At 32.6% G+C, this 12,884-nt stretch overlaps 1 protein-coding gene across 11 annotated transcripts in view; it reads left to right on the forward strand.

Moving 5' to 3' along the window:
* Positions 1 to 12,884, forward strand: part of RASAL2 (RAS protein activator like 2) — a 380,363-nt gene that overhangs the window by 127,460 nt on the left and 240,019 nt on the right. For 3 of the 11 annotated variants that reach the window (XM_067728744.1, XM_067728747.1, XM_067728746.1), the window contains exon 1: positions 1,604 to 2,527. The exons of 3 other annotated variants lie outside the window; for them this stretch is intronic. In XM_067728744.1, coding sequence (XP_067584845.1) covers positions 1,930 to 2,527 — 598 coding nt within the window. In that variant the 5' untranslated portion in view covers positions 1,604 to 1,929. Of the gene's footprint in view, positions 1 to 1,602; positions 2,528 to 12,884 lie in introns of those variants that run through there. 5 more of the 11 variants (XM_067728743.1, XM_067728745.1, XM_067728741.1 and 2 more) reach the window with 4 other exon arrangements.

Here is a 12,884-nt window from a genome sequence, read left to right on the forward strand (position 1 = left end):
GTCTGCCTACTTTTAAAAATTGGGTTTTCATTTTATTAATAAGTTGTAGGAGTTCTTTATATCTTGTGGTACAAATTGTGAGATGTTTGCATTGTGTATATTTTCTCCCATTTTGTAGGTTGCTTGTTGATTTCTTAATATGTCTTATTAGACATATTAAGGTTTTGATTTTTATGAATTCATATTTATTAATGTTTTCCTATCATTGTTATTACGTTTTGTACTCTAAGAAATCTTTGCTTACCTTCAGTTCACAAAAATATTCTCTTGTGATTTCTTTTACAAGCTTTGTCATTTTATATTTTACATTTAGGTTTATTTTCCATCACAGATTAGTTTTTGTGGATTGTGTGATGTGCCATAAATAGAGATTAGAATTTAATGTTTATTGTTTTTCTCTTTATGCGGATTGACATTTCTAAGTATTTTTTTAAAACAAGGGAAAATTTTACAATTGTAATACACTCTAGTTTGATATATTATGCTTTTGGGAAAGCCAAGTTCTTCAAAACTTCTTTAATATAGAAATGTGTAAATTTACAGACTATATAAACAAATGAAGATGAGATTATTGCTTTATGATAATGGAAATAACGAGAACATTTTAATATGTTTCAAAGAATAGGTATGTTACCAACTTTACTATTTGGCAGTAATAAGAAAGAGACGTAGTGTAAGAACTGTTTTTCATTGTATATATTCTACAAATAAATGGATGGTTTTTTAGTTTTCCACATGAAATCATCATTTTTTTATACAACTTGCGAAGTGATTTGATTGCCGTGTTATATCTCTTTTATTGGTGGTCTAAAGTCTGTCAGGCTTTCCATTCGAAACCCCTATTTTCAGGAGTTTATGAGCAGACAGTTGAAAAAAAAATTAACCAGCCAAAAACTTGGCATTCATTATCTTGGTTCAATATAAGGTACTTGCTTTAACAAAATTTTAGGTAGTCAGCTCTTTTTTTTTTAACTTGTAAATAGCACAAAGAGGAATAAAGGAATTTATTTGGTTAAATAGATAGGGAATATTTTTCCAGACAACTTATCCCAATTACATTTTCAAAGCAAACTTTTCCCTTCTAGAAATCATTTAAGTATGTACTTTCCTGTGTTCCAGTTTCCACAAGATGTTGCCTCAAGACTTTCCTTTTCCTTTGCTATAGTTCATAGCAAATATCCTCTATCCCTTTTTTTAAATCCATTTGTGCTTTTAAAATTCTCCCTAGTATGTTTACATTAAAAATAGCTTTATATTTTGACATTCTTTTGTCCATTTTTCCTCATCTTTGCAAATGCCTACTTGCACAAAACAGTATATGACTTTACCTATTAGTTTAAAAACAGTATTAACTTTGAGAGAAGTTGTGGTGTAAATAACAAGGATTTTCTTGAAATGCAAACTTTAAAAACTATTCTGAAGAGCTGTCACTTAGAGAGCAGGCTTTTAGGCAGATTTTTTTCTTCTTCTTCCGGAGAGTGTGGATGTCAGCTTGAGTACTTTCACAATCTGTTTTTAACCCAGTGTCATTCACATAGTGAACACTTAACTGCTATTGGTCCATAAAGGTGTTTGTGGCTTTTTTATCGCTTTCATTTCACTTCTCATTTTTTAAAAACACCATTTCCTGAAAACTCAGTGCAGAAATATAACGTACTGCAGGAAGCGAGATGATCTTCTTTTGCTGTATTATGAAGATAATTTGCTTCAGACAGGAGGTTTTTGGGTGCTTGCTGAAATTTCGGAGATCTGGGAAAATGGGGTAATAACATGACACCAGCTCTTAAGCAGCAACATCTGCTGTGGTTCAAAGCCGCACAAAGAAAGCTGCTTAAGCAGTTGAATGTTTTGGACTGCACGGACAAGTGTGGTTCAACTGCAAAGACTGCAGAGCAGTGGAAATTTAAAGTTTCGAGAAGTTGTTAAAAAATGGAGTCATGGAAGATGAGCATCTTTAGGAGACAAACATCACCGTGTCCTCCGAGCTATCGAAGATCTTTGTCAGAACCTGATTATGCACATTCAGAGATAGGAACAAGCGTAAAGAGTTATCCATGGTGTGGTCCAATGAAAAGCAAGAGGAAGAAAAATGAACAGGCTGTTTCCAATCTAGGAAAGCCACTGAGTGCTTATCGGTGGCAAACACATCCCAGCTTTAGGTGGAAAGGGGACAAAAGGGAGCAATTGCAAAATAATAAAGGAGGCTTGGATGAACCACAACAAGAGGTCCTGCCAAAGATGGTTGGGGATAATGTTTCTTCCTCTGCTAATGAGGTCCTTGGAACATCAATGGAGAAGCAGAACCTGGTCAACACTCGGTCACTTCGGGTTCCATTCAGCAGATCTCTTTCAGAGCCAGAGCACCGCTGCAGTATCAGATTTGTTAGACGGTGGCCGACTTCAGTGGGGTCAATGGAGTCTGAGCAGCAGGGATATTTCATCCGTGGCATTTTCTCTACTCTTTCCAGTGGCTTCTCCAGGATGCTGAGTCTAAAAGAAGAATCAACCAATGAGCCAGTAAGAGAAGGTATATTGTGATGAATAAGGGGAAAGTGGGAGGGCTCAGATTTAATGACTGTTGGAATTTTAATATTTCTGTTTTATAATAAACCATTCTGTTTGCTCATTATAAACTAATTTACTTAATTAGTACAGTTTTTAGAAAGTAATAAACACTGTTTTAGAGACTCAATGAATGATAGTAATTAATAGTAAAAAATGGATTTAGAAGAAATTTTTTATTACATTATACTCTTGAACTCTATTTTGGGGCCTGTGTAAAACTATTTGTTTTGTTTTGTCTTTTACCCTTTTTCATCCCGTTGATCTACTTTTGTACATTAAATGCAATTTAGAGGGAGAAATTATCAAATCATCTTCTCCTGACAAAGTTGAGAATTAAAAGGCAGAATTTCTACTATTATCTCTTCATAAAAATTGACAAATGTTATTAGAGAGAACTATTTAGAGCTGAAGTGTATTGATAGCTTTTAATAAGTGGGGCTTTTGATTTGCTCATGTCATAGTAATACACAATTTGAATGTGGAAGCAGAAGATGCAAATCTTGAATATTTCTTTAGATGACAAAATAGAAATTCGTGTTTGATGCGTTTCAGATAACAGAGTCTTCAACATTTAAAAAAACTCATTTAGGACTTGTTTAAATTTTAAAAAGTTTTATATTGAGATAGCATTTTAAACTACAAAAAGAACTTAAATTTTTATCTGATTGCCTTGGAAATGATTGACCTTATCTGATGAAGTATTCCAATTATGAGTTAGGACCTATGTTTGTTTTTTGTTTTTGAAAACCTTAACACTGAAACTTTTGAAACTTTTGAAAACCTTAACACTGAAACTTTACCTTATCTTTGTTATGAGATTGACCACATCAGCAGAAGTTTAAACTCTTTCTAAAACTGTGGGAATTGTTGAATAATTTTCTTATTGGAGTACAATTTAATTTCTTTAAAAATAATATAAGTGAAAAATTGAGTAATTTTTCAAATATATTTGTGCCAGAAATTCAGTATTTCTCCTAAACCTTGTCCTCCCTTAGATTTCCCTTTGCCCGATGAGTTTTAATTATACTATTAAGTAAATATGTTTTCTTCTTACCCTTGACTTATAGATAATTACCAAAAGAATAAAGTCTTTCTTGATGTGCCTCTATTAACATTCTGCTAAAATTTTTGAAAGGCTAGGTTGTTGCATTTCCTTGGATACTAGTATGTCTATTTCCTTTCCAGGTGATCATAGGATGATCTAAGTAAAGGAGCATCAAAGGAAATAAAGAGTTTAAAAGAAATTCTTAGAATCAGTGCCTCTCAGTGGTTAACATGTATACATTTGACTAAAGAAATCTATAGGTTTTTGAGGTTTTTTTGGTATTTGTATTTACAAACATTTTTGGACTTTCGTAGTTAACTTTCAGTTTTTAGCAACTATGCCAACCTATTGGTAGCCCACTTATGTGTGAGGTGCTCTGAGAATGTGTCCCTGCTTCTTACACATTTATGGTCTACTTAAAGTGATATAAAATATTCTATATTTATTACTTCATAATATCTTATACATTCTAATCATATAATAATTATGCAAATGGAGGCTTAAACAGAGTTTAAGGTGCTATTGTAAGGGATTTCGGGTCCAGGAAGTAAAGAACAGTACATAGTGTTCCTACCAGTCAGATCAGCAGTTTTTATTTAGCAGTAACTATGATATCTCCTAAGTGCTTCACTAATGGAGAGTCAAGCTCTTAAGGCAGAAATATACTGTTTAATACAAAGACTGGAGCTAGTTCTTGTGTAGAGATTTCCTTTTCTCTTTGGGCTGTAGCTTCTACCCAGCCTAGCGTCTACGTAAGTGGTTTTCTAACTTTCTGCAGTTGTGAACCTTTCTTCATTTCTCATTCCCCACAGGGGAAAGAATACATTGATCCAGGAGACCTGAATTCTACTTCCATCTATGCCAATTCTCATTTTTGAAATTTAATCTCTGAATTTCTGTTTACACTTTTATGGGGTAGTAATTTCTTTCTTACAAAGTGATAAATGAAATTTGGAAACACTATGTAAATTATAGTTTATGTAGCATTTATTCACAAATGCTGTGTGAGTAGAACGTGTTCTTATTAGAGTTGCTATTATAGTATTATGGCAAGGTGTGAAATTATTAAAATATAGATGTCTTTAAGAAAATCAATATATTTTAAAATTTGAAACCCACTAGTGTTTGTTACTTTTCTTGTTTGATAGGAATTGCAGCATATGAGGGGCATTAAATAATATAGTATGTATTTAAAACATTTAAAATAGTGTTTGGCACATAGCGGTTGTTCAGTATATATATATATATATATATATATATTTATTTTTTAAATGTGTTTTCAGTCAAAATGTTTTTTTCCATTTTTTTGAAGTATAGTTGATTTACAGTGTTCAGTATATATTTGATATTGTTTCTATTAAGAAAGTGAACTTATAGGGATATAGTTTTAAAAAAATAGGAAAGAGAAAGAGGATACCTGATCATTGAATTTGTTATAATTACCAAACGTAAATAAATTGTAATGTGCTAGTCTTAAATTCTGTGAATCTGAATCTGTTCTGAGCATGTGTATGTCTGAGTATATATAAGTAACAATTCTTTGTGTCGTAGCTGAATACAGTTAATCTCATGCTTAAAGCAATGAAATATACCATACTCAGGATTACTAACCAATTGAAGAGGTAAAAGCTCAGAGGTTTCACTACTGTACTATGTTTAACCCTCCAGCTATACAGTATGTATTCCTTCACCTGCTACAATATAAAAAATAAAACTTGTGCTTCTTATAGCTAAAAGTAATTCCAACTGCTTTGGGCCCATGTCTAATGGTGTCTCCATGCTTGCAATAGTGGAAATAAATTGAAACACCCAATAAAAGAGGATTAACTAAACAGATTATGACATATAAAATCAACAGAATACCATATAGTCTACATAACTGTCACTTATTAGCTGTGTGAAACTCAGAAGAAACTATAAAATATAAATATACATGGGATGTAAACTATATATATCCCATGTGTATAACACTTAAAAGGAGGATTACTGGGAAGCAATTTTATTCCTAAATTATTTTTCTTCCTCTGTCAGTAGGTATAGATAGGACTGAAAGCTTAAATAAAAAAAGTAGGAAAAGAAATTAAATATACCTTATGTAGTTCTCCTTTCTGGTTACAGTTAATATGTTGTCTTTATCTATAATGTCATAGTAATAACAATATCCTCTCTCCCCGTGTTACATTTTTAAAGACCTCCTAACTTAGGAATTAGAAGGCTTTACTTTTTTCTTCAAGATAATTTTCTTTTAATAGTCTCATTCAAATTTAATCAACTTATTAATAAAAAATCTAATTCAAAAGGGCCTTACACATTAAATCAACAGATACTGCTCTTGGTACTGGGAACACAGCACATTATTTAATTAAGTAACTGGTGACTTCCTCACTTATTCTAGGGAGTCAGTACCTAAATTAGAAAAAAAAATAGAGTACTCAGTTCATAAAATGTACATATAATACCTCAGATCTTGTCTGTCTATTTGCTTTATATCGTAATGAATTAAAAGAGACCTCTTTGCAAAATGCAGAGAAATATGTTCCTTTCCTGCCATTTCTCCTAAGAATCATTGCATTTCAGTATGCATAACCCCTACCCAGCTAGCAGTTTGTCACTCATCTGTTGCTTTTAAGCTGTCTTGCAGCTGTCAGTCCAACGTTTGTCACTTATGATATTTATGATGTCTATTGTTAAGCAACTTTGAAGTTAATAAATATATTTTTAAAAACTTAGGCAATGAACTTTAATAATTTATGCTATTTACATGTAACTTTATTGTATTTAAAATTATCCAACATATCAGTATAATTCTTCTGTTTTTAAATAAATGTATTCTGGGTGTATTAGTCTGCAAGAGCTTCTATAACAAAATACCGCAGACTAGGTGGCTTAAAAAAACAAATGTATTTTCTCACAGTTCTGGAGGCTAGGAGTCTAAGATCAAGGTGTGGTTGGGCTGCTTTCTCCTGAGGCTTCCTCAGCTTGTAGACTGGGCTCTTCTTGTATTATCACTTGGCCTTTACTCTGTGCACAGGCAACTCTATTGTCTCAGTCTCTTCTTAAAGGGACACCAGTCCTATTAGATTAGGGCCCCACCCTTATGACCTCATTTAACCTTAATGACTTCCTTAAAGGCCCACAGTCACACTGGGGCCTAGGGCTTCAACATACGAACTTCAGGGTCACACAGTTCAGTCCATAACATCAGGGAACAAAGGTCTCATCAATTATGAGGTCATTAATGCAATATACTAGCATAAATTTTAAAATGTTATATGACATAGTCATATATATGCTCAAACTTAAAATAATTTGTTATGAAGTTAAGTAGCTTTAGAGAAAAATAGGCTATGTCACTTTAAATTTGTCTTATTTTTCTCATTGTATATGTATATTTTTAAAATGGTTATAAACAGTGTAAGTTGTATTCCTTTTTTTCATTTAAGACTATTTCATATACATTCCCATCTATTGACCAATAATAATGTTGAGGATGTGGGATACTCTGCTAATCTATTACATTGAAATGTTGAAGTAGGCTCTGTTGGACACTTCAGTTGTTTATAGTTTTTTTCCATTACAGTTTCTCCTTATGGATATGTGCCCCACCCCCCCTTTCCCCGATTTGGCTTATTTCTTTGGGGGTATACTAGGAATGATTATACTGCAGAATATGACTATCTCGTAGCTCATTATATATTATAAGATTTTCCACTAGAAAGATATAACACATTAATAATGCCCATAACAATTTATGAGTACAATTTCCCCCCATGACTTTACCAAATCTGGACTTAAGCATTGCTTTATTATAGTTCTGTGATTTGTGTTTTACTCATAGCATAGAATGAGGAAAAAGAAAAGATCTTTAGAGTTGAATGAGTAGGTTCAGGTTTTTACCCATGCGGTTGTCTAGTTTTATATGACTGAGAAAGTTTCACATAACCTTTCTGAGCCTCCATTTTCTCATCAGTAAAGTGTGGAATGGTGATAACATCTTGTAGGGTTATTATAAATAGTAACTGAAACAAGATATCTAGCTCTTATTAGGTACTTAGTTAATAACATTTTTATGATTATTAGTTTAATAGGTATATAATATTACTATTGTATTTTTATTTTATTAGTGAAGTGGTATATTTTTCTGTAAAATAGTTTATATTTGTAATATAATATTTGAGTATTTTTCACATAGACCCTCTTGTTTCTTTTGACTATCAAGTGGAATCTGAGTATATGTAGCAATATTTCATTTATTTTCAGTTACTCTACATTGTAGCTTTTAAAATCATTTACATTTATCCCAGATATTTCTGTTTTCAAACAAAATTTGTGCAGTTTAAAAGACTTATTCAAACCTTAAAGCATGTTTGTGATCCTTCTTCATTTCTTGACTATTTAGAAAATTTATCTTAACAGTTAGTACAAATATATCCTTATAGTTAATTATTTTAAAAATTTGTTTTGCTAATGCTTAATTATATTCTATCTGGGATTGATTTAGTTGTATGAAGTGAGGTATAGAGCTAATAAGCAAATTATTTGTAACTTAAAACCTTTGTAACAAATTATTTCTTTCTACATGATTTCAGTATGTGTTTAAAATATTCTTTTTTATTAAAAATTAAAAAAAACTGAAGTATAGTTTTTTGGTGTTTTTTTTGCTGCGTTGGGTCTTTGTTGCTGTGTGCAGGCTTTCTTTAGTTGCGGTGAGTGGGGACTACTCTTCATTGCGGTGCACGGGCTTCTCATTGCAGTGGCTTCTCTTGTTGTGGAGCACAAGCTCTAGGCACACAGGCTTCAGTAGTTGCAGCATGCAGGCTCAGTAGTTGTGGCACGCGGGCCCTAGAGCGTGCGGGCTTCAGTAGTTGTGGCTTGCGGGCTCTAGAGTGCAGGCTCAGTAGTTGTGGTGCACAGGCTTAGTTGCTCCGCAGCATGTGGGATCTTCCTGGACCAGGGATCAAACCCATGTCCCCTGCATTGGCAGGTGGATTCTTAATCAGTGCGCCACCAGGAAAGTCCCTAAATTGAAGTATAGTTGATTTACAATGTTAGTTTCTGGTATAAAACAAAGTGATTCACTTTTATATATATATATTGCTTCCATGTCTTGGCTATTGTAAATAGTGCTGCTGTGAACATTGGGGTGCATGTATCTTTTTGAAATAGAGTTTTCATCTTTTCTGGACATATGCCCAGGAGTGAGATTGCAGGGTCATATGGTAACTCTATTTTTAGTTTTTTAAGGAAACTCAATACTGTTTTCCATAGTGACTGAACCAATTTACATTCCCACCAACAGTGTAGCAGGGTTCCCTTTTCTCCACACCCTCTCCAGCATTTGTTATTTGTAGACTTTTTAATGATGGCCATTCTGAGCAGTGTGAGGTGATACCTCATTGTAGTTTTGATTTGCATTTCTCTAATAATGATGTTGAGCATCTTTTCATTTGCCTATTGACCATCTGTGTATCTTCTTTGGAGAAATGTCTACTTAGGTCTTTTACCCATTTTTTGATTGGGTTGCTTGGTTTTTTGTTATTGAGTTGTATGAGCTGTTTGTATAGTTTGGAAATTAAGTCCTTGTTGGTTGCATTGTTTGCAAATATTTTCTCCCAGTCCATAGGTTGTCTTTTCATTTTGTTTATGATTTCCTTTGCTGTGCAAAAGCCTATAAGTTTGATTAGATCCCATTTGTTTATTTTTGCTTTTATTTCTATTGCCTTGGGAGACTGACCTAGGAAAACACTGCTATGATTTATGTCAGAAAATGTTTTGCCTATGTTCTCTAGTAGGAGTTTTATGGTGTCATGTCTTATATTTAAGTCTTTAAGCCATTTTGAGTTTATTTTTGTGTATGGTGTGAGGGAGTGTTTTAACTTCATTGATTTACATTTACATTGCACCACTTGCTGAACAGACTTTCTTTCCTCTGTTATATATCCTTGCCTCTTTTGTCAAAGATTAATTGCCCATAGGTGTCTGGGTTTATTTCTAGGCTCGCTATTCTGTTCCTTTAATTCATATGTCTGTTTCTGTGCCAATACCACGCTGTTTTGATTACTGTAGTATTGTCTGAAATCTGGGAGGGTTGTGCCTCCAGTTTTGTTCATTTTTCTCAGGATTGCTTTGGTAATTCTGGGTCTTTTATTCTCCCATATAAATTTTAGGACTTTTTTTGTTCTAGTTCTGTGAAAAATGTCATGGGTAATTTGATAGGGATCACATTAAGTCTGTAGATTGCTTTGGGTTGTATGGCCATTTTAACAATATTAATTTTAAGAAAATTAATTCTTCGAATCCAAGAGCATGGGACATCTTTCCATTTCTCTGAATCATCTTCAGTTTCCTTTAGCAGTGTTTTGTAGTTCTCAACATGTAAGTCTTTCACTGCTTGGTAAGGTTTATTCCTAAATATTTTATTTTTTTGATGTGACTTTAAAAGGGATTCTTTTTTTACTTTCCCTTTCTGATGTTTCATTGTTAGTGTAAAGAAATGCAGCAGATTTCTATGTGTTAATCTTGTATCCTGCTACCTTGTCGAATTCATTTATCAGTTGTAGTAGTTTTTGTGTGGAGACTTTAGGGTTTTCTATATATAGTATCATGTCATCTGCATATAATGACAATTTTACCTCTTTCCTTCCAGTTTGGATGCCTTGTATTTCTTTTTTCTTATCTGATTGCTGTGGCTAGGACTTCCAGTACTGTGTTGAATAGAAGTGGTGAGAGTAGGCATCCTTGTCTTATTCCAGATTTTGCCAGGAAGGCTTTCAGCTTTTCACTGTTGAGTATTATGTTGGTTGTGGGTTTGTCATAAATAGCTTTTAGTATGTTGCGATATGTTCCTTCTATACTTACTTTTGTAAGAGTTTTTAATCATGAATCGATGTTGAATTTTATCAGATTCTTTTTCTGCATCTATTGAGATGATCGGGGAGTTTTTGTCTTTTCTTTTGTTGGTGTGGTGTATCACACTGATTGATTTGTGTATGTTGAAACATCCTTGTGACCCTGGGATGAATCCAACTTGATCGTGGTATATGGTCTTTTTTATGTGTTATTGGATTTGGTTTGCTAATATTTTGTTGAGAATTTTTGCATCTATATTCATCAAAGATATTGGCTTGTAATTTTCTTTTTTTGGTAGTGTTTATATTTAAAATATTCTGAATGTCTCTATGTCTGTTTTTAAATGTTCCCTGGAATTTCTCTTATTTCACAGATTTTTCTATTTCTAGAAGCAATAAGGTGTTTTTTGTCCTGCAAAATGAAATAGCCTTTTCTCCAATTATAAAAGTAAAAAAAAATTTTCTGTTTAAAATTTATGCATAACCTATCTGATTCTCTATTTTCTTTACGATAAAATAGAGCTAGTATTACAAATGTCATGAAGTTATTATAAGGATTAAATCAGATAGTATGTGTCAAGCACATTACCTAACTTATAGTAAGAGCTCAATTAATGGTTTAAAATAATAATAATGCTGTATGTTCATGAAGATACACCTTGGAATCTTTTTTCAGTAGACTTAATAAATAAAAATGTTCCAATCTTAGTTATATATTTATAAATCAGTTTTGTCTAAGTGTTATTTTCTAAATGTGTTCTTAAATTCTGGGAATACTTTACTTTAGCTTCCTGTTTGCTAACTGTTTAATTAATAGAAGAACTATTGCAATTTTTTACAGTATGTAGTCTTCCCAATCAAGAGCACCACGTGCGTGTGTGTGTGTGGGGGTGTGTGTGTGTGTATACACTTCCATTTGTTCTTGGCTTCTTTAATTTTTTCCATTGGAATTTTGCATATTATTTTTAATAAGAGAAAAAAATTAACCTTCAAATATTATTATACTTATGATTGGGCTCTGTTTTTATTGCATATATTACAGTTAATTTTAAAGATGGTAAGGAGGTACATTGATCTTTATGGTGAGCTCTAGTTTATTACTGATTAATTATCTGATATTTAAAATCACCTTATTTTTGAAGCAGAATATTTTAGTGAAAAGATTGGTCTTTGGAGACATAAAAACCTGTTTTCAAACTCTTTTTATGTCATCTATTTGCTAAGTAATTCTTGGTGAGTTTGTTTGACTTTTTTGAGCCTTAATTACCTTCCTCATATTTAAAATAAGGACAATATCTATATTGAAAGATTATTAAAAAGCAACGTAATGCAGTTGTCAAGAATCTGAGGTTTTCTTTACAGATATTTGGGATGTAAACCTGGCTTTAAAGAGAATAATTAACACCAACTTTAGGATATACCTTTGCTGGGGAGAACTAAGCAGACTTGAAGGGAAGGAATGCATAGGTTGATGTAAGTCACTGGTATTGTTTTCATTAGGGGTTGAATTATGGTTTTACCAATATATGTTGCGGTACAAATAAGGAGATAAATGGATGAGTTGATTAATTTACAAATCAGGCCATGCATGACTCCTTAATAACAATAGGTCATGAATGAAGAATGATAATTAAAGTGATTAAAGATATTCTTAAATTCTGCCTCTACCACTCGTTAGTAATGTGACCTTAGGCAAATTACTTTATCTCCCTAAGCCTCAGTTTCCTTATTTGTAAGATGAAGTAATATCTACTTTGTATGTTGTTGTGAGGGTCAAATGAAAGGGGATGTGTAAAGTTCATAGCATGTGCTCATCAGATAGTAAGAGCTCAATAAGTTAATACTCAGTGGTTTGTTGGAGGCAGCAAGCAGAAGCCAGTTTTGTGCATCTGTTCCCAATTCCCATAGTGACATGGCAATGATAGCTTTAAATTAGACATGGTGGGACTATTTATACTCCAGAACTGTTACAGATCAGAGAGGGGTGGTGGTTGGGGTGATGGTGGTGTTTCAGGAGCCGCAGTGTTAAATGTTTAACAACAACCACTGTTAACTCCTGTTATTATTTAAATATTTAGAGTTAATAACTAGCATTATTGAAGAAAATATGATTTTGACTCTAGAAATAAATATGCTTTTTCTCACATGAAGAACTTTTATATTTGATATTCTATAGTATCAATTAAAGTTGAATACTGAGTTGTTATTAAATGCCTTATTGTCATCTACTGAGATCTATTTTTTTTATCATTCTTTTTCTATTATTTTACTAACATTGAAAGTCTAGGATAAGCTATGTATGGTGGATAATTGGTTTGAGGTATTTTTTGCTGAGGTATGTTAGCCCTTTTTTTTTTTTTGTAAGTCATCTGTAACTATGTTTCTCTTTGAGATTGCACAGTAATTTTTTAAATCTTATTTTGAGT

This window comes from Pseudorca crassidens, chromosome 2 (genome assembly GCF_039906515.1).
Source record: "Pseudorca crassidens isolate mPseCra1 chromosome 2, mPseCra1.hap1, whole genome shotgun sequence".
In the NCBI taxonomy this organism is placed as follows: domain Eukaryota; kingdom Metazoa; phylum Chordata; class Mammalia; order Artiodactyla; family Delphinidae; genus Pseudorca; species Pseudorca crassidens.